The 22,983-nt window shown below is 33.5% G+C and overlaps 1 protein-coding gene across 1 annotated transcript in view; it reads right to left on the bottom strand.

The window, feature by feature from the left end:
- Nucleotides 1–22,983, bottom strand: part of LRRIQ1 (leucine rich repeats and IQ motif containing 1) — a 187,082-nt gene that overhangs the window by 120,375 nt on the left and 43,724 nt on the right. The window contains exons 10-12 of the mRNA XM_049782952.1: nt 12,295–12,488; nt 11,430–11,557; nt 744–817 (exon numbers count right to left, since the gene is read on the bottom strand). Of these exons, the coding sequence (XP_049638909.1) occupies nt 744–817; nt 11,430–11,557; nt 12,295–12,488 (396 nt within the window). The remainder of the gene's footprint in view (nt 1–743; nt 818–11,429; nt 11,558–12,294; nt 12,489–22,983) is intronic.

The following is a 22,983-nucleotide window of genomic DNA, read 5'->3' on the forward strand; positions in this document are numbered from 1 at the left end:
TTTGTAAAAATAAAAGAACAACACAGTCTTCTTTCCTTTTTATTACTTAGAAGCAGGACATAAAATTTCCATGTGTAAGATGTCTTCACAATACCATTCACGCAACATTCTTATCTTCAATTATAGGAAAAAGTCAAAGAAAAAGTGTGCAAACTCATTATATTAATCCTTATCTTCTTAGTAACTATACCACTTTACTACTTGACTACTATTCTTTTGTTTGTTTGTTTGTTTGTTTTGGTCACACCCAGCAGCACTCAAGGGTTACTCCTGGCTCAACACTCAGAAATCTCTCCTGGCAGGTGTGGGGGACCATATGGGATGCCGGGATTCGAACCACCAACCTTCTTCATGCAAGGCAAATGCCTTACCTCCATGCCATCTCTCTGGCCTTAACTACTATTCTTTGTCTAACACAATATATGTGTTCAATACTAATTCCTCTTTGGATCATAAGATGCTATATGTGTGGAGGTTCTCATATACATATAGAAATAAATGATTAAAATTATGTTTTTCTCCAATTAACTTGATTAGTGTCAATAATGTCAATTTTATACTGACTAGATAGAGAACCTCTGAAGACAGAGTTTAAGTTTTTCCTATTTCTTGGAATTCTAGATATGTCAGTGATAAATATAGTCACCATGTATGTAAAGTGATCAAACAACTTTGCCGCATTTGAAATGAAATATTAGGAAGGTTTTTAGACAGACATACAAATACAATAGTCTTTAACTTACCAGAAAGACAGTTGTTGCTGACATCTAGTATTTCCAAAGAAATAAAATGAGAAAGTGGTATTATCTTGGTCAAACTGAAAACAAAAACCATATATTTCAAAAATATTTAAATGTAATATAATTAGGAGTATGTAACAATAGGAGATAAGATGTAATTATAGGTTTATACTAAACAATCATATATGACCACTTATAAATGTGTATAACAGAACTGAAACATTCATTTGCATTACTTAATAAAATATAATGCCTTTAAATTTTAAATAACATAAGAGATTGGAAAAGAGCCTTAAAGCAAATAATCAGACAATGGAAAAGTTACTCAAAAGTTACTCAAAAATGTGAACAGAAAAAAATAGAAGTCTTCAATAAACTCAACAGAAACAACATGAAAATCATTAGAGTCCTATAGACCCAGAGGAAAAAAAATCCCTCTCAAAAAAATCAACAGACAAGGACATCATTGCAGAGAAACTCCCAGATATAAGGACTACATGCAACAAAACCTGTAGGCCTGAAGAGTACTAACTAGAAGAGACCCAAAGAAAAACACCCCAAAACACATCATAGGCATAATGACAAATCCCACAGATAGGGATAGAATACGAAAGCAGCAAGAAAAAAAGGGAAAATTAGATTCAAAGGAGCATCCTTAAATTTACAGCAGACTTGTCACCAGAAACACTCAAGGCCAGAATGCAGTGGTGGGATATAGTGAAAAAACTCAATGAAATGAATGCTTTACCTAGACTACTGCACTAGCCAGATTCACTTTCAGGTTTGAAAGAGGTATACATAGCTTCATTGATAAAAAGCAGCTCAGAAACTTTACAGATTCAAACCAGCCTTTAAAGAAAAACTGAATGATCTCCTTCAAGAAAAGACAGACAGACAAACCAAACTTCTACAAAAGATGTCACTAAACCCCATGACAATTATCTCTCTGAATGTCAATGGAGTTAATGCACCTGTTAAGAAACACAGAGTGGCTAAATGAATCAAAAAGCTGAATCCAACCTTCTGCTTCCTACAAGAAATGCACCAGAATAGACAGAACAAACATGGACTCAAAATCAAAGGCTGAAAGAAAATCATCCAAACTAACAACAATGTTAAAAAAGCTGGAGTGACCATATTAATATCAGATGACACAAACTTTGGACTTAGAAAAGTAATAAGAGTGAAGCATGGACATTTTGTACTAATTAAGTATATGTACAACAGGAAGAAATCACACTACTAAACATATACGTACTCAATGAAAGATCAGCAAAATATTTAATACAAGTGTTGACTATTTGAAAGAAGATATAAATAGAAGCACATTAATTGTGGGAAACCTCAATTTAATTTATTAATTTATTAAATTTATTATTATTTAATTTGGTTTTTTAAAAAAATAAACATGATTGATAAACTGGAAAAACTCACAAAGAAAGAGAGAAACTTGATAAACCGGATTGGAAAAGAAATGGGAAAATAACTACAGATATTGCAGATTCAAAGGTAATCAGAAACTACTTTGAGAAATTTTATGCCACAAAACATGAGAACCTGCAATAAGTAGATAAATTCTTGAACTCTTATAACCTTCCAAGGTTGAATCAAGATAATGTAGCATATTTAAACACTCTCTCACTTAAGGAAATTAAAATGGTAATCAATTTTTTCCAAAAGAAAATTAAAAAAAACAGAGATGTTTCCAAAAAAGAAAATTACAGTCCAATATCCCTGATAAATGCAGATGCAAAGATCTTCAACAAAATCCTGGCAAATAGGATCCAATGCCTCATTAAGAAGATCATCCACTACGATCAAGTAGGTTTCATCCCAGGAATGCAAGGATGGTTTAACATCCATAAATCTATCAACATAATACAAACCATCAACAACAAGAAAAATAAAAATCACATGATTATTTAATAGACGCAGAGAAAGCATTTGATAAAGTCCAACACCCATTCTTGATAAAACCTCTCAGCAAGATGGGAATGAAAGAAAACTTTCTCAATCTAGTTGAAGTCATCTACCACAGGCCAATGGAAAATATTATCCTCCATGGAGAAAAAATAAAAGCCTTTCCTCTAAATTCTGGTACAAGACAAGGCTGTCCGCTTTCACCACTCCTCTTCAATATAGTACTGGAATTCCTTGCTATAGCAATCAGGCAAAAAAAAAAAAAAAGAAAATATATCAAGGGAATCCAGATAGAAAAGGAAGAAGTCAAGCTCTCCTGTTTGCAGATGACATGATACTCTACTTAGAAAACCCTAAAGATTCTACCAAAAAGCTTCTAGAAACAATAGATTCATATAGCAAGGTGGCAGGCTACAAAATCAACAAACAGAAATCAATGACCTCTTTATACACCAATAATGATAGGGAAGAGATGGACTTTAAGAAGGAAATCCCTCAGGGCCGTGTGGTGGCGCTAGAGGTAAGGTGCCTGCCATGCCTGCGCTAGCCTTGGATGGAATGTGGTACGATCCCCCGGTGTCCCATATGGTCCCCCAAGCAGGAGCGACTTCTGAGCACATATTCAGGAGTAACCCCTGAATGTCACCAGGTGTGCCCCCCCCCAAAAAAAAGAAGGTAATCCCATTCACATTAATTCCACACAAACTCAAATATCTTGGAGACAACTTGACCAAAGAGACAACTTGACCTATACAAAAAAAACTACAAAGCCCTGCTCCAACTTCATCTGGAACAATAAACACTCTCGAAAAGCTAAAGCACTCCTAGGGAAAAGGAATATGAGAGGCATTACTTTCCCCAACTTCAAACTGTACTACAAAGCAATAGTTATCAAAACAGCATGGTATTGGAATAAAGACAGACCCTCAGATTAGTGGAATAGGCTTGAGTTCTCAAAAAATGTTCCCCAGACATACAAGCACCTAATTTTTGACAAAGGAACAAGAAATCCTAAGTGGAGCAGGGAAAACCTCTTCAACAAATGGTGCTGGCAGAACTGATTAGCCACTTGCAAAAAACCAAATATAGACCCCCAGTTAACTTCATGTATGAAGGTAAAATCCAAATGGATTAAAGACCTTGAGATCATACCTAATACAATAAGGTATATAGAACAACACGTAGGTAAAACACTCCATGACATTGAGACTAAATGCATCTTCAGGGAGGAAACTACACTTTCCAAACAAGTGGAAGCAGAGATAAACAGATTGGAATACATGAAGCTGAGAAGCTTCTGCACCTCAAAAGAAATAGTGCCCAGAATACAAGAACTACCCACCGTATGGGAGAAATTGTCCACCCAATACCCATCAGATAAGGGGATAATATCTAAAATATACAGGTCACTGACAGAACTTTACAAGAAAAAAACATCTAATCCCATAAAAAATGGGGAGAAGAAATGAACAGACACTTCGATAAAAAAGAAATACAAATGGACAAAAGGCACATGAAAACATGCTCCTCATCACTAATCATCTGGGTGATGCAAATCAAAAAAATGATGAGATACCATTGCACACCATAGATATTGGCACACATCACAAAGAATGAGAACAATCAGTGCTAGTGGGGATTTGGAGAGAAAGGGACTCTTATCCACTGCTGGTGAAAATGCCGTCTAGTCCAACCTCTATGGAAAGCGATATGGATATTCCTCCAAAAGTTGAAAATTGAGCTTCCATTTGACCAAGCTATTCCACTCCTAGGGATATACCCTAGGAACATAAGAATACAACACAAAAATCCCTTCCCCACACCTATATTTATTGCAGCACTATTCACAATAGCCAGGCTCTGGAAACAACCAAGATGCCTTTCAACAGATGAATGGCTAAAGAAACTGTGGTACATATACACAATGGAATATTATGCAGCCATCAGAAGAGATGAAGTCATGAAATTTTCCTATACATGGATGTATATGGAATCTATTATGCTGAGTGAAATAAGTCAAAGTTAGAGAGATAGACGCAGAATAGTCTCACTCATCTATGGGTTTTAAGAAAAATAACAGTCACTTTTGCAACAATCCTCAGAGACAATGAGAGGAGGGCTGAAACTTCCAGTTCACTTCAAGAATCTCACCACGAAGAGTGATGAGTGAAGTTATAGAAATAACTACACTGAGAACTACTATAACCATGTGAATGAATGAGGGAACTGGAAAACCTGTCTAGAGTACAGGTGGGGGTGGGTGGGATGGAGGGAGATTTGGGACATTGGTGGTGGGAATGTTGCACGGTGAAGGGGGTGTTCTTTACATGACAACCTATTCACAATCATATTTGTAATCAAGCTGTTTAAATTAAGATTCTAATAATAAAAAATAACAAAAAACAAACCATTCACATTAGTATAACATAAACTCAAATATCTAAAGATGTGAAGGGCCTATACAAAAAAAAACTATAGAACACTGCTTCAAGATTAAAAGAAGACACAAGGAAATGGAGACACATACCCTGTTCAAGAATTGGCAGAATTAGCATCATTAAAATGGCAATATTCCCCAAAGCATCGTACAGATTTATCTAAAGATACCCATGATATTCTTTACAGAAGTGGACCAAACACTCCTAAAGTTCATTTGGGACAATAAACACCCACGAATAGCTTAAAAAATCCTTGGAAAAAAGAATATGGGTGGCATTACTTTCCCCAATTTTAAATTGTATTACAAAGAAAGAGTTATTTAAATAGCATAATATTGTAATAAAGAGCAACCACAGATCAGTGGAATGGACTTGAATATTCAGAGAATATTCACCAGACATACAATCAATTCATTTTTGATAAAGGGACAAAAAATTCAAAGTGAAGCAAGGAAAGCCTCTTCAACATATGGTGTTGGCACAACTGTTTAATTACTTGCAAAAAAAGCAAACTCAGAATCCAGTTAAAGGTAAAATCCAAATGGATTAAAGACCTTGATATCAGGCCTAAAACTATAAGGTATATAGAACAACATGTAGGTAACACATTTCGTGACATTGAGACTAAAGTCATCATCAAGAATGAAATAGCACTCCCCATACAAATTGAAGCAGAGATAAACAGATGGGACTATATTAAGCTGAGAAGCTTCTGAACCTAAAAGAAAATAGTGCCTAGGTTACAAAAGCCACCCATAGAATGGGAGAAGCTGTTCATCCAATACACACTAGATAAGTGGTTAATATCTAATATATATAATAATATTATCTAATATATACAAGGAAATCACAAAAAAATCACAAGTAAAATACATCTAACCCCATCAAAAATGGGGAGGAAATGAACAGGCACTTCCACAAAGAAGAAATAGAAATGTCCAAAAGACACATGTAAAAATACTGCTCATCACTAATAATCATGGAAATGGTAAATCAAAACAGCAACCATCACATGCACACATCACAAAGAATGAGAACAAACAGTGCTAATGGGATTGTGGAGAGACGGGAACTCTTATTCACTGCTTGTGGGAATGCCATCTAGTCCAGCCTCTTTGGAAAATAATATGGAAATTCCTCAAAAAACTGGAAATTGAGCTCCTATATGATCTAGCTATACTATTCCTAGGGATATACCCTAGGAACAGAAAAAAATACAATTCAAAAATCCCTTTCTCACACCTATATTTATTGCAGCGCTACTTAAAATAGCAGACTCTGGAAACAACCAAGATGCCCTTCAACAAAGGAATGGCTAAGGAAATAGTGGTACATATACACTATGGAATATTATGCAGCCATCAGAAGAGATTAAGTTATGAAATTTTCCTATACATGAATAGACATGGAATCTATTATGCTGAGTGAAATAAGTCAGAGGGAGAGAGATAGACACAGAATAGTATAACTCATCTACGTGTTTTAAGAAAAATTAAAGATATTATCATAATGAGGTCCAAAGACTAGAGTTAAGGGATAGAAGCACAGGCTCACAATATGAAGCTCACCACAAAGAGTGATGAATGATTTTAGGGAAATAACTACACTAACAATTAACATGACAATGTTAATGAATGAGAGAAGTAGAATACCTGTCTCAAATACAGGAATGCTTCGGGGAGGAGGATGGGGAAGTAATGGTGATGGGAAGGTTACACTGGTAAAGAAGGGTGTTCTCTTTATGACTGACACCTAACTACAATCATGCTTGTTATTATGGTGCTTAAATAAAAGGAAAAAATGATATTTACAGAAAATAAAAAATTAAAAACAAAAAAAAAAATAAAAGAAAAATTTAAACTTAGCAGAAATATATTAATTATTATTATGAATACAAACATGTACATTATAATGGCAAGTTTTCATTCTACTTTTAGAAGTTTCTAACATTTTATTCTTTAATTTTATAGTAATCACTTTATTTAAGCACTGTGGTTAAAAATTGTTCATAGTTGGATTTCATTCAAGTTTCTAATACATTAAATGATATTGTCATTAAGAATCCATAGTCCTAAAAAGTCTGGGCACAGCGGTAGGGTGAATTTGCCTTGATGTGGCAAAGCCATGAGTAACCCCTGAGCATCACAGGGTGTGCCACCCCCGCAAATAAAGAAAGAATGAAAAAGAATCCATAGTCAATCAAGAATGCTAGTGATAGTCAAAACACATCAGAAATGAAAAACATTCTCTCTATATCCCAAATACAGAATTCTTCCCTCTTCTAATTTTGGGAAATGAGTAACTGGATCAAATGTACTAAAGTAGTACCGCTGTTATAAAAGAATACATTACTTTTCATTACTTTCACATTTTTATATGGTCTATCTGGTTATTATAGCAGATATTTTTACATCTTGATTTTGATCAAAACTCAATGCCATGTAAAAAATTTTTATTATTCCAAAATAAAAAACTCACAGGATAGTAGTGTGACTGAACATCACAATGACTCTGCAACAAAACTGACCTTTGTATTGACCTTAACTTCTCTTATAGAGTATACTGTTCTGCATTATCCAAGAGACACTAGACTGATGAAAAATAGACTAACTAAAGAGGTTGAAAGATCTACCTGAATGTAACCAATACTGATGTAACTCATTTATATAAATCTAATTATACTGCTTCTTAAAAGCAATTTCTATAAGCAATTTTATAAAAAAAATCAAAAAATGTTAGATATTTGTTTTTAAGTTTACACATAATTTTAATTTTCCTTTATTTGCATATATAATCCTTGATATAATTTATTAAAATGTAACATAGTGAGATAAAAAAGGAAATGATAGAAAAAGAAAGAGAAAGGGGAAAATTAAAACTATTGCTAGTGAATTTATGCCCAAATTTAATATTTCCTAATTAGAAATATTCTGTTATTTAAATGTCTTTAAACTAAAGTGAATATATAGTTATAACAATTACATTTATAAAAATATTTTACTTTCAATACCTTTATATTAAATCTGTCTCTAAATGATTTTCAAAGCTAAATAGATAATATATCTTATTTTTCAAATAACTCATTTTTCGGGCCAAAATATGGCAAATTTAGGCCACGTACAAGTACACTGATATTAGATAAGAATAACTAATAATGTTTTAAAATAAAAATATTCCTAACAAAATACAACTCAGTAAGAAATATTTTATTGCACGGATATTTTGTAATACCAAGTAACCCAGATTTTTAAATTGCATTATATTTCTTTTTAAAATTTAATCAAACAAACTAGCTATTAATTACCCTTCATGACTATTAATGAGGATAGTAGAAACCTAATAGTAGAATCCTTCTCTTTGAGCCTCTAGAACTTTTCTTTTTACTGACATTCTGTGTATATATTTTCCAAGAAAATTCAAACCAGAAAGACAAAGGACATTAGTGAAAACTTAATACCATTTGACCTTGTCACATCAGCCCCAGGCATAAAAAAGATATAAATTTCAAAGACGACAAAAAGCAAAAGATTTGTACAATGAGCAGCCAATGGGTAAGAGTTTCCACTTTCTGCTCTTACTTAGGTTCTCACTGGAAGTAGAAAGGCTTGTGAGGCCAGAGAATCTTCCAGTTCAAACTCCTCTAGTCAAACTGAAAACAGTCACATGTCCTAATGAAAATTTAAAACAGAAGTCAGGATGAAACAAGTATTTCAAACAATATGTACTAAGTATCATTCTTTATATGTATTCCATTTGTTAGAGGAAAAAAAGCATATGGACTCATAACATCTTCCTTGTGATGAAAATACCTATCAAAATCTAAATATATAAATTGTATAGCTACTCATACGGAAAACTGCATATTAAGCACAGCTGAAATATCATATTGATAGAATTCTAGGGTTTACAAAAATGTAATGACATATTTTCTGTTTTGATCATCATAGGCCCATATAATATGACTGAAAAACTTTGCAGTCATTTGCCTCAAAATTTTGCCTCTATTTCCAAGTTAAAAACATTAGACTCAGATTGTGAATAGAATTTTTCCACCTAAAGCATCAGGTAAAGCGTAAACATACAATTCTAACTCCTATCAACTGTAATTTTTTAATCAGCTATAATTTTAAAAAATAAAAATTAAAGACTATTAAGGCTTAATGTAAAGTGGATGATGTATACAATGAATATTGCTTATTTAACAAAATCCCCAATTTAATATGAATTTACTGCCTAAGTTTACGAAATAATCTCACTACTTGATAATGGTAGAGAAGATCCATTTCTATCCATCATATTTTCTAACTAGTCAGCTTCACTCACAGACAGTGAAAGGCAAATTACACACACACAAATCTCAGAAGAGACCCATCAATTAATATATTAAAACATGAATGACAGCATTATCAAAAATTTCAAGATGTCGAATATAAAGTTTTATCAATTTTTAAAAATATAGCTAAATTAAAAAGATTGAGCTCTTCTGTACCGAAGATTGTTTTGAGGAAAAAGAGCTTTATTGTTCAGATTATAACTTCCATATTTATAACCATCACCTCTTCAATAAGCAAAGAAAATAAAGGGACCCTTTTTGTTTAGCATTTAAATTATTATCAAGATGAAATAAACTTTTCATGGTCTAGTTATATAACCTAGTTAGATCACGTTGATATGAGATATAATTCTTATGATATTTCTAGGGCAAAAGGCCATCAGCCACACCAATCAATTTTTTTAACTGGTGATCACTAGGATTTAATTTTTCCTGGAACAGGTCATTTTTGAATCAATCTTAAAAGGAGAAAATACACTGTAAAAGATTTGCAATCCACTTTGGTCAAAACAAAATTAAAAAAAAAAGAATCATGCATAATATGGAATTTATCTTCCTTGTTATCAGTGGGGGCTCCTTTTCTTATTAGGGTGGAAGAAGATGATGTCCATGTCTTTTAGTCATAATAGCCTATGCCAGGGAGGCCGAAATAATTCCTTTTTAGCCCTGCAGTTGTCTATAAATCTGCTTACTTGATTCTCCAAAGTGATAACATTGAATATATAGTTGCTAATCTTAATTTTTAAAGGTAACTATTATTTTAATAATTAAGAAAACAACTAAATGACTTTTCTTTAAAATTTAAGTATTATATGCTCATTATGTACTGTGATTTATTCTGTTCTATATGCTAGGTGGGTTAATTACTGAATAATTTACTACATACATTCAGAACAGAGTTAGAATACTGAAATTACAGTTCTTAGAAAACTGTGAAAAGTTGCAGTGAGTTGTAAAATAGTTCATATCACTTAGATTGTGTGGTCACATTAAGATATCTCTTAAATAAATGTCTTTAAAGCCAAATGTATTTTAATATTTCAGTTTTGTTTAAAATAATCTATGGTAACTTTGAATATAGTCTACTCATACATATTCCAGTCACACTGGAATACTTGAATAGAAGTTAAATTATTTAGAATATGCACATACAAATATGAATATTAACTGTGACAGAAAAAGAAAACTTTATTTTAGAAGAAAATACACTCAAATTTAATACCAGAAATGTATACAAACTTGGATGTCCTTGTTCATTTATTCTACAATATTTGTGTAACTCAAAGGAGCAATTTCTCGTAAAGATGGCTTCTTTTCCATACTGCATATGCCTTTGATGAACAAATTAATCAAATTAGGATGAATAAAACTCAATGAAATATTAAGCAGTAGAAGATATAGCACATTGTGCTCCTGTTTCAGTTTTAAATAGTTTTTTCCCTGCAAAGATCCAGATGTTTGGGGATTTCAAATGGATCTAATGTGGCAGGTACCAATTTCATTAATGTTAAGGTATTTTTTTTTTGAGTGTTACTTTATATCCTTAGGGAAATCGAATTTAAATCAATCTTAACAGTTAGAAAAAGACATGCAAGTTGAGAACAGATTAAAAATTCTTCTTCCAGGACATAATAAGTACCATTTGAGAGAATGAGACATCCTTCTGAATTAAATTAACTACCTCCCCTATTTTCAAGGACTATAGTCTTGACAAATATAAATAAACCCGCCTTCAGAGATTTTTTCATAGTTCTTTCTGAGAAGAAGCAAAATGAATAAGATAAGTCAAGAGATGCAAAGTCTACTAAAGACATATCAATATACTGGCTCACTTTGTAAAATTCTATGACTTAATAATTATAATTTATAAATTAATTGGAATATTATTTCATTGAATTACTGGAGAAGACTAAATGACTTTTTTTCTACTTGCTAATGAAAATTACAAACTTACATTAGCATTCACTACATTTATGGCTTCGAAACATATTTATTTACCTGTTTTGTGAGAGAGTGAGGTTTTGTAATAAAGGTAGCCAATATAAGGAAAATGCTTCTACAGTTGAAATGCTGTTATCATCCAAGTGTAATTCTCTTAGCAGAACATGATTCTCCAAAGGTGGAAGCTATGTTTAAATTTGGCACATAAAAAGTTAAACATTTAGAAACAAACTGGAACTTAAAAATACTAAAGTTAACAATATATTTATCTAGTAAGCTACATATGTAAGCTACATATATTTCATAAACCAAAATGCATATAATAATTACCTAAGTATAAAGTTTACATTAATTAGCTTTATAAGCAGAATATTGCAAATTTACTTCTAATTCTAATCAAAATTTCAGAGAAGATAAATTTGTTTCAATAAAAATATTAATATAGTTTAAAAGTATGCAATTTTATTTTTTATTTTACATGCAATTTTATTGTTACAAGAAAACTTTACCAAATAATATATCCTTATAAAATAATGACATTGAAGGTTTTTTGGGGGGGGTCATTGAAGTTTTTTTTTTTTTTGGTTTTTCGGGCCACACCCGTTTGATGTTCAGGGGTTACTCCTGGCTAAGCGTTCAGAAATCGCCCCTGGCTTGGGGGGACCATATGGGACGCTGGGGGAATCAAACCACGATCCTTCCTTGGCTAGCGCTTGCAAGGCAGACACCTTACCTCTAGCGCCACCTCGTCGTCCCCCATATTGAAGGTTTTTAAAGCATGTAAAAGTTCAAAGTAAACTTGAAGTCAAATGTATATGACAAGCCAAAAATTCAAATTTTATTTTGAAATCTTCAGTTGATATTTCTATCAAAAGGACAATGCTGTATTATTTAGGAATCTTTATTATATCAAAACAATTACCTCACTTAGATAATTTCCTTGTAATTTCAGGGTTTGGAGCAATCCACAGTGTTCAATGCCCTGTATTTCAGTGAGGTGGTTATGTGAACAGTCCAGAGAGATGATAGTAGGAGAATGACAAAGACCTTTTGTACTAATCAACCGATTGTGGTTCACAATTAAGTGCTGAAGATTTTTTAAAGACTCTAACCCAGCTGTAAGAAAAATTTTCCAAGATAACTAGAATTATACATTCTTCTAAAAACTAATGAAGATTTAGTTTTCTAAATATTTTGTACATCTAGAAAATGCTTGTTAGTTTGATTATTAGATCATAGTTGATCTGTGTTTTGTCCTTTTTAAAACAGTATACATTTGAAAGGAACATAATTATTATGCAAAAGCTTACTCCTGTATAATAAATTACTACTTTATAATAAATTTATATATTTATAATATAAAACTTGTAAAAACTTTTAAAGCTTTCTTAGGACCAGTTCAGTTAAAGGATTTCAAGGAGTAATATACTCTTATATTCATATAACTATTTTTGTTTTGGGGCTACACCCGGCAGCACTTAGGGTTATTTCTAGCTCTTTTTCAGAAATCGCTCATAGCAGGCTTGGGGAACCATAAGGGATGCCAGAATTGAACGTGGGTCAGTCCCAAGTTGGCTGCATGCAAGGCAAATGCCCTACTGCTGTGCTATTGCTCTGACCCCCATAAATTCATATAATATTAAAAAGAAATTATGACAGATAGTGTGATAATCATATCTATTATCATTAAATAATGAAAACATTTTCACTAAATAAATAATATCAATTACACATTATCAGTGTTAACAGATTTAATATAGTATTTAAATATATATTTAATAATATAATATTTAATACAAATAAAATATTTTTTCTTTTTTTTCCTTTTTTGGTTTTTGGGCCACACCCGTTTGACGCTCAGGGGTTACTCATGGCTAAGGGCTCAGAAATTGCCCCTGGCTTGGGGGTACCATATGGGATGCCAGGGGATCAAACCGCGGTTCTTCCTTGGCTAACGCTTGCAAGGCAGACACCTTGCCTCTAGCGCCACCTCACCGGCCCCACAGGTAAAATATTTTACTTACAATATAAACGTTAGAGTTTAATATGAATTAAGATAATATCTGATGAAAATCAATTAACCTATAAAGCAGATAAACAGGAATCTTAGGGAAAGGTTGTTTTAATCAACACAACTATGTATTTGTGTCAAAATACCTTAACCTACATTTTCATAATGTTGATAATTTTTAAAGTCACTTTAATTGCATATCCTTTCAGAGCTTGTAGAAATAGAATTTCAATGAACTCATAGTGGGGGTGTATTGTGCAAATTGTCAAACATCACCAAGAAGAAACTAAGAACTAAATCCTTGGCTTGTGGACATTTCCTAATCTATGACTTTGGCAAGCCTGTTTTTTAAGACTCCACAAGACCACGTAGCAGGCTGAAGCTGTACTCCAGATTTTATCCTCTCCCCAGACTATTTCAAGACTTAGAGTCTTACTTACAGAGTATATATGGTTGCTGCTGAACTGCTAGAGAAATTGATGGACTCTCATATCCTACTGCATTTTGTTGCATCTCCTATCGCTCCATAAATGTTTATGTTAGGTTAGTGCTTATGACATAAATAGTTTCATAAACAGAACTTTAGCCTTTACCAATAATTGAAACTAGGGCCAATACATATGTTTTTACAAACTCAAGCAGGAGTCTTTCCCTGAGCAGGAGAAATCTCTGAGTACAGCCAGATATTGCCCCAAAACAACAACAACAACAACAACAACAAAACAGAAAAGCAAGTATACATGAATTTAGATCTATATGTGTCACTGTAATGCATAGGACAATTTCTGAGTGACAAACAAATGTCAATAGTGTATATCTGCAAAATAAGATAGAAGCAATAAGAGAGTTTAACTGCTTACATTATATACTTAGTTTTCTAATTATTTAAGTGATAGACTACTTATTTAATATTTTAAATATTTTAAAATATTAATATTACATATTTTGTTTCATACTTATTTAGTGGGTTAATTATTATATAATATTTAAAAATATTTGAGAAAAATAGACAATATATTGAATATTGGAGCTGCTCATATTCAACCTGCACTGTCACTAATTTTTTTTAAAAAATATATAAAATAGAAAAAAATTGTAGACAAAGACCTGATTCAATTATCCATTAAAAAGAAGCTATTCATTGCTAAATTGGGGGAATCCTAGGTATACAGGAGGAAATATCTGACAAATTTTAAGATAAATTATTTAAAGAAAAGTTAATGGAGTGATAAAAACTATTAAAACTAAACTAACCATAATGGAGAGTTAGAATGTTCATGGAAAAAGTAAGTCATTAAATAATCTAAAATTTAGTCTAATGAGAAAAGCAGAGAAAATCTCTACAAATGGGAAAAACTGAGTAAGACTGGAGATTAATCTTCAGTATTATGAGAGCTTGAGCCAATGGTAGTGACAGTTGTCTCTGGGACTGCAGCCCCATGAGAAATTTTCAGTAGAACTACCCAGCTAAGCCACTTCCAAGTTACTAATTCACAGAATGTGAGGAAAAAAATATTATTACATGAAAATGATAAATGATAGTTGTGTCCTATACTTTGAGATTATATAGACTAATAAAAAATGAGTCTATTCTGAAAAATAAAGAACATGAGAGAAGTAATAGGTTCAAAATATTTTAAACTATGAAAGAATATTTTAAAGAAATGTAACATATGAAGTTTAAGATATTTTAAAAATAGGTTAAAATAGCATCATGACAGAACTATCAAATAATTTATAAAGAAGTTTACCAAGAGGAAAGCTACAATATCAAATTGTCTACATAAAATGTTAATCCTACTGAAGATAAAAAGCAAAGAAAATAACTCCATGAATTAAACTAATTAAATAAAGACAGACATGAAAAAGACACAAGCTCAATCAAAATATGGACTGGAGAAAAGAACTTGGCGAGTTTGGCCAAGTTTAAGACCAGAACCTGAGTTCAATCCCCACTGGTCTCAGAACATCTCCAGGAGTGACCCCTGGAGCAGGGCCAAGTGTAAGCCTTGAGCATCCTACTCTCTCCTTCTCAAACAAAATATATATAAAAAAAAAGATCATTTATCACAAAAATAGAGCCAAGCCAAAACATTTAAAAAAATTTCAAAACTGAAATAATTATTCCATAGTTTGTAAGGAAAATGAGACTTCAGGAAATTTTATTTGGCATTTTTGATACAACAGGTTTCCTTACAATACCAATTAAGGTAAAGGAAAAATTTATTTGGGTATTAGGCAAAGATTAATTCTTAGGATAGGAAAATTATGCTAGTCTCATTGTTTACCACAATGCATAATATCATATACACAATGGTATAATGTTCACAAAGTTCCAAATGAAAGCTTGACCAAACTTAGAATGCACAAGCTCTATTCTCATTCCAGTATGAATGCAATGGTAATTATTCCTAAATAGGAAAGACTTCAGGGAGTCCATTATCCTCATCCTTCAAAATGTACAATTAAAAAAAAGAAAACGGGGGCTGGGAAGGTGGCCTAGAGGTAAGGTGTCTGCCTTGCAAGCGCTAGCGTAGGATGACAGCAGTTCGATCCCCCAGTATGGTCCCCCCAAGCCAGGGGTAATTTCTGAGTGCATAGCCAGGAGTAACCCCTGAGCGTCAAATGGGTGTGGCCCAAAAACCAAAAAAAAAAAAAAAAAAAAAAGAAAAGAAAAGAAAAGAAAACAGGTTAATTAATTCAGACAAACAAAAGGATTAAGAAGTAACTGTCTGCCCTGGGGGGAGGGGGGGAGAAATTCCTCCCTAGGCATACAAAAACTACAGAACCTCGCTGGGGCTCACGCCCCCGTGCGTACTTCATGTATTAAGAGTATTTCTTTTTCTTTTGTTATGTTTTGCATATACAAAATGTTCATTTTGCATTCTGCCCTTTCCCACACCCCCACGAAGCTCTTTTTTACTCCTTAACTCTCTAACCCCCTCCCAAACGTCACTAACCTACATTACTCTTTTTAACTTTAGTAGTGTACAATCCTAATCACAGTCCAAAACTGTGCATTGTGTATGACAACCCCAAACTGTTTCAAGATACATATAATGGACACGTATTTCTTTAGAATATTTTGTGTTTCTTCTCTGACAGCTATAATTCTTACTAAATGTTGTCTTATACAGTGACGATTCTAACCACTTTATATATTCTTTTTCTGAGCTGTTTAACGAGGAATTTTGGTGAAAGAGTCCCCCAGTTTAATGCTTATGATTGAACTATATCATGGGAATAATTGGAATTGTTCTTATGGCCCCCATATGCAACAATAACACCACGTGGCATTGCTTCTTATTTGCATAGGCACATTAAAATGGGAAATTACTATGCATACAAATAAGAGCCTATCTAGTAGAGATTGGAACACACAAATCTTGTACTGCAAAGGGAACTTACACCCTGAACATTGACATAACGACCTGGCACAGACCTCAGAAGAAAGAGCATTTTCCATTCTCCCCTGAACCAGGGAAGCCATCCACAAAACATCCAGGCTGGTTTATAACATCACCTAGAAGCAGTCCTCTACCAGGGAAGACCCTACACTGCTCAGACATTGACCTGCTCAAAAGAGACTTCCCTTAAAACTGAGAAGACTTAACAACAACAACGACCTGCTTACAGGACAGGGCTCCCTGCATTGCCCTTTGATTGTGAGGTGAAAGGAGAGGATGCTCCACATCCTGACTTCAATGTAGGATATGCAGATTCCAGGATCTTTAATACAGAAACATGATACCAACAACAGAGACTGTGTGAAAAATAAAAGTGTGTTGGCACTACAGACAATGTCTTGGATTGGACGATCTAGCTTGCCTGGAGACTAGAGTTGGTCTTGTGCCAGGAAACTTCAGGGGTCGGGTCTCTTTGTATTTAGGCCAAGGTTATTTCTTTCCATGTCCCTCATATTTTGGTGGGCCTATGCAAACAACAATTGCCACTCTAATACCATTTTTACTGTGCTCCTTTGACTCTAATCCTTAAAAAGAACTCACTTAAAATTTGAGGTTAACTTAAGCTAATATGCATGTATATGGAAATGTAAGAAAATACTATGCCTGTAATGATTAAGGAGTTACGTAAGTTTTATGGCTTTGTATTGCCTTGTGTGCTGTTAAGAAATATTATAATGTGTTACAATCTGGGGACTTGAGGAACAAAGTAATTGTACATGGATTCTGTTTTAATGTTCTTTGGCTGAAATTTCAAAGTTAAGATATCAGCAAGGGGACTTCTGAGAATTATGTTATGGGTGATTGTCCTTCCACTGTAACTTTACCTTGTCCTCTTTCTTTGCATCCTTGTTCTCATAATTAAAAATAAAAATTAAAAAAAAAAAAAAGAAATAACTGTCTGGGCCCAGAGAGATAGCACAGCGACGTTTGCCTTGCAAACAGCCGATCCAGGACCAAAGGTGGTTCGAATCCCGGTGTCCCATATGATCCCCTGTGCCTGCCAGGAGCTATTTCTGAGCAGAGAGCCAGGAGTAACCCCTGAGCAATGCCAGGTGTGGCCCAAAAAACAAAAAAAAAAAAAAAGAAGTAACTGTCTTAAGGATAGTATATCAGAAGAAAAATGCAAATTAGACAGAATTAATTTCCTATAGGTCTTTTTCCTATAGGCCAAATGTTGCTAGAGGTATGCAAAACTCATGAATTCTTGTGTGAAGTTATTAATTCATGATGTAAAGGCTATAGGGGGAAGATACTGGAAATAGTAATAGTCTATCATATTTTCTGTTTGTTCAAAGAGGTGTTAATATTGTCAAAATATATTAATCAGCAGCATTCTTCAATAAAATCACCCTTAAAGAAGACAAAATTGGGAGGATAATATGCAATTATAAATGAGATATTAGCATATTTAATATTAAAAAAATAAAAGAGAGTTAAAGTTCTGTTCAGCTGATTTCCCACTCTACTATTCAATAATGTTTGGTGTTTTTTTTAAGATTTCCAATTTTAGTAAATAATTAGTAGAGAGAAAAAAGTAAAGAATTTTAAATGATAATTCACATTTGAGTGATTTTTATGTAGATTTATCATTATTATCTAAGAAGTATTTTATTCTCCATTTATTCAAGCAATTCTTAAGTTTTCAATTCACTATTTTTTAAAAATATAAACTGATGCTTTAGTAGAGTAAAGTTCTAGAATACTAATCTCTAAAACAGTTTTAAATTGGGGTTTGTCGTTTAATGTTAGGATATAAAATAACTACGTAAGTCCTGGATGTGTGCCTGAGCAGCAGAGGTGAAGGTCCTGACTCCTGAACACTGTGGGAGTGCCTGGAACAGACAACTCATAAAAAGACATACCTGTCTAAAGTGCACATCTTTATGTATGTTCTAAGAATCACCAGCCATTTCCCAAATGTTTATTTTAACTCTACCTAAATAATCTTTAGTTGTTTATATGCACATTTATTTAAATAGGAAAACTGGACACTGATAAAATACTATAAAAGAATGTCATTTCAAGTGGTTTTTAATTTCAATACCATCTTTTATAAATATTATTCAAATAGGAGAAAGTATTTCTAAACTATTTTATAGCTGCTATTCCTCAGAATATTAATGTTTGTTATTTATACTTATTACAATATTATTTCTTTTGAAACTTTTAAACAAATTTTATTGATCTCCTATTCATGTATAAAATAATGAAATTTTGGAAGCATTTAATAAATATATGTATGTCTCTGCACCCACCACCAAAATCCTAGAGCAGTCACCCAATCAAGGTGATTTCTCCATCTTCTCCCAAACTTTTTCTTTTTTTTCTTTGTACAATTTCATTTATTTAATGATGCTATTTAATCAGTTTTTTCTTGAAATAATCAAAATAGCTTATTTTATGTAGATAATGTATGTTCTTCATATAAATTGCAAATGCTAAAATGTATTTTCTCAAAATCTTTTCGTTTTTGATATAAAACACATGTAATAACTCATTGTACTACTCCCAAAACTGAGGGCAATCTCATAGTAAAAGAAAATGAACTATTAAGAAAAGAGGGGCTACAGGCTCCATCCTAGGAGCAACATAATGACCAAGAGCACCAACTACAGAAGATGGATTAAAATGACACTGAAGAAGCAGAACTGCTAGAACCACAAAGAAAGACTTCATCATAAGCTCCATTCCTTGAGCTGCACAGTCACCAAGATCTCTAGAAACAGAGGTCATTTTTTACCATCCATGACGAAGCAGAAGTCTTCCATACACCACGAAAACACCGAGGGGAGGGTAAATGATCATGCAAGGAATCTATAGTTAATCCCATGACAGACACTTCAGGGGAGGGGGGGAAATCCTGTATCTCCTAGGTCAAGGGAATTCCCTCTATAATATCCCCAATAGTTACTGTGCCTATGCAAGGGGAAAAAAAAAAGCACAAAACAATCATTTTTCCACATTTATCGATTGATCGTTTATTTTTGACGTCTTTATATTAGTGTAGAGATTGAAGTTGATATCTCCAATATTATTTTATTTTATCTTATCTTTCTTTTTCTTTTTCTTTTTTTTTTTTTTTTTTTTTTGGTTTTTGGGCCACACCCGGTAACGCTCAGGAGTTACTCCTGGCTATGTGCTCAGAAGTTGCTCCTGGCTTGGGGGACCATATGGGACACCGGGGGATCGAACCGCGGTCCGTCCAAGGCTAGCGCAAGCAAGGCAGGCGCACCTTACCTTTAGCGCCACCGCCCGGCCCTTATCTTTCTTTTTCTTTTTGCACTCTGGCATGAGTTGATTTCAGAACCGAGACTATTGTGTGGTGCTTGTCTTTATTGCTGCGGTGCTCACTGGATATTTAATTTGATATTTCTTTTTGTATTGTTGTAGTGTTTCAATTGCCTTTTTCACATCCTCTCTCAAACTGAGGTTGAAATCCTCTGGAAGGACTCCGCCTATTTTCAGCATATTTGACTTCTTTTTTTTTTCCTATTTTGTACCCCAATCTATTGCTTTTCTTTCCTTCAAACAAAGACACATAACTTGATTTATCTAGCTCTGCTTCTTAAATATAGGGAGAGACAAGGGCGGGTACCAGGACCAAACAGATATATGATCACTAATAGTGAGCTGGACAAAGAAGGGACCACCTACTCTAGCAGCCTGGGGGATGAGGGTGGGGTATATGGGTTGCAGAAGGGGAACTGGGATGGGGGGAGGACAAATTTGGTGATGGGTATTCCCCTGATTCAATGTTGATATGTACCTAAAATACTACTGTGAAAGATATGTAAGCCATTATGATAAAAATAAAAATAAAGACCTGGGGGGGGGGAAAGAGGGGCTAGAGAGATAGCATGGAGGTAAGGCATTTGCCTTGCATTCAGAAGGTCGATAGTTTGAATCCTGGCATCCCATATGGTCCCCCGAGCCTGCCAGGAGCGATTTCTGAGCATAGAGCCAGGAAGAACCCCTGAGCGCTGCTGAGTGTGACCAGAAAGGAAGGAAGGAAGGAAGGAAGGAAGGAAGGAAGGAAGGAAGGAAGGAAGGAAGGAAGGAAGGAAGGAAGGAAGGAAGGAAGGAAGGAAGGAAGGAAGGAAGGAAGGAAGGAAGGAAGGAAGGAAGGAAGGAAGGAAGGAAGGAAGGAAGAAAGAAAGAAAGAAAGAAAGAAAGAAAGAAAGAAGGAAAGAAAGAGAGACAGAGAGAAAGAAAGAAAGAAAGAAAGAAAGAAAGAAAGAAAGAAAGAAAGAAAGAAAGAAAGAAAGAAAGAAAGAAAGAAAGAAAGAAAGAAAGATAGAAAGAAAGAAAAGAACTCAATATAAAATCTAAATCTGTGACGAGAAGTATGCTTTTCAATAAACTAGTTTTTCACATGAGGAAACTGAGCATAAAGATCAATTTCTATAGCCTCACAACCTAGGAAACTAAATTTAAATATCACCTAACCAAGGCAAGTATAACAGATAGTTCCTCATTAACCTACAGTCTCAAGTAGGCATTCTGAGTCAAAGAAAAGGAAAGTATATAGCCTGTCTCAAGGATCAGATTTCAAGAAGGAGTTTAGAAATATCTCCTTCAAAATAAACACAAGTTGTATTTTCTGGAGTGTCTCTAGTTCATGTTAATGGTGACCAGAAAATTACCAATATCACAAAACAAAAGGTATAAAAAATGAAATAAAGTGTAATAAATAAGAGCTAGTGAGCAACAATAAAACCAGTATGGAAATTAAGAGTAATTAAAATAGAAAACATAAGGTTCAGAATTACAGCAAGGAAAATCTTGTCAAGTCTGATTTAAAAATAAGAATTACCTAGAAGGAGCAAATAAAAACAGAATGATAAGACAGGAAATACTGAAGATAAAAATCTGAAGATCTCATATATATCTAGTTATCAGAGGAAAAACCCAAATCAGGAAGAATAACATTTGATGAGACAAAAACTTAAGCATATCGCTATAAGTAAGGAATGTGAAAATATGAACAAAATGTGAAAAAAAATGTAAAAATGTATGCCATCTAAAATGTACACACTTATATGGGGATTTTTAAAATAAATTAGACAAAAATTTAGCAAGTATAACTAGGAGACCTTTACTAAATAAATATTAAATTATATTATTTAGGTAGAAGACATTGTAGATAAAAGACAGAATAAAGAATTGTAGAAAGTTATTAGAAACTGGGTTCACACAAATGATGACTTCAAAAAATAATAATATCTTAAGGCATGCTTAACAAAGAAGTACATTAAAACACTAATAGCAAAAAATGTGATGTTGAAAAAAAAGAATAGTCAGGAAAGTGTGAAGTCAACTATATCAATAACTACTTAGTAATTGACCATACTCAACTGCTTAGGATTGAAGGCTATTTTCTCAAGCTAAAATTTGACTCTTCCCATGAAACAAAAATGGAAACAAAATTTTTATATGCTATAAAAGAGCTCAATAAATATAGAACTTGAAGAAAGATTATAATTAAGATGATGAAACTAAGATAGATTACATTAAACAATAAATCCCTGATTTTCTGTGAATTCCAGCGATTACCTCCTGGAGATTATTTTAAATGTTATATTAACTCAAAAATATTTTCATCATAATTCTAGGTCTTATCTGCCTTTTCCCTCCTATTTTGTTCCAGAGTTAGATAAATGGCTTTGATAGAGGCCTGACAGGGTATCATATTGTTACAAAGTTGAATACAGATTGCAAAACAAGAACCCAGCTGTCCAGTTCCCTAACCTAGTTCTTAAAGAACTTTGTGAATTTTCCTTGCAGTGCTCTTTTGTTTGTTTGTTTGGGTCACATCTGTGGGGCACAGGGGTTACTCCTGGCTCTGCGCTCAGAAGTCACTCCTGGCAGGCTCGGGGAACCATAAGAGATGCCAGGATTGGAACCACCTTCTGTAGCCCTACCACTGTGCTTTCCTCTCCTACCTTCTATTCTACTATGACTTTTGATTAAAGTATAACATTATTCATAAAATTTAATGTAGGACTAGAAAGATAGAATGCTCTGGTTTTTGCCTTACAAACTATCAACCTATGTTCAATCCTCAGCACTTTCTATGACACTCCTAATACTCACTAGGAGTGATTCCTGAGCACAGAGCAAGGGGTAAGTCCTA

This window comes from Suncus etruscus, chromosome 11, assembly GCF_024139225.1.
Source record: "Suncus etruscus isolate mSunEtr1 chromosome 11, mSunEtr1.pri.cur, whole genome shotgun sequence".
NCBI lineage: Eukaryota > Metazoa > Chordata > Mammalia > Eulipotyphla > Soricidae > Suncus > Suncus etruscus.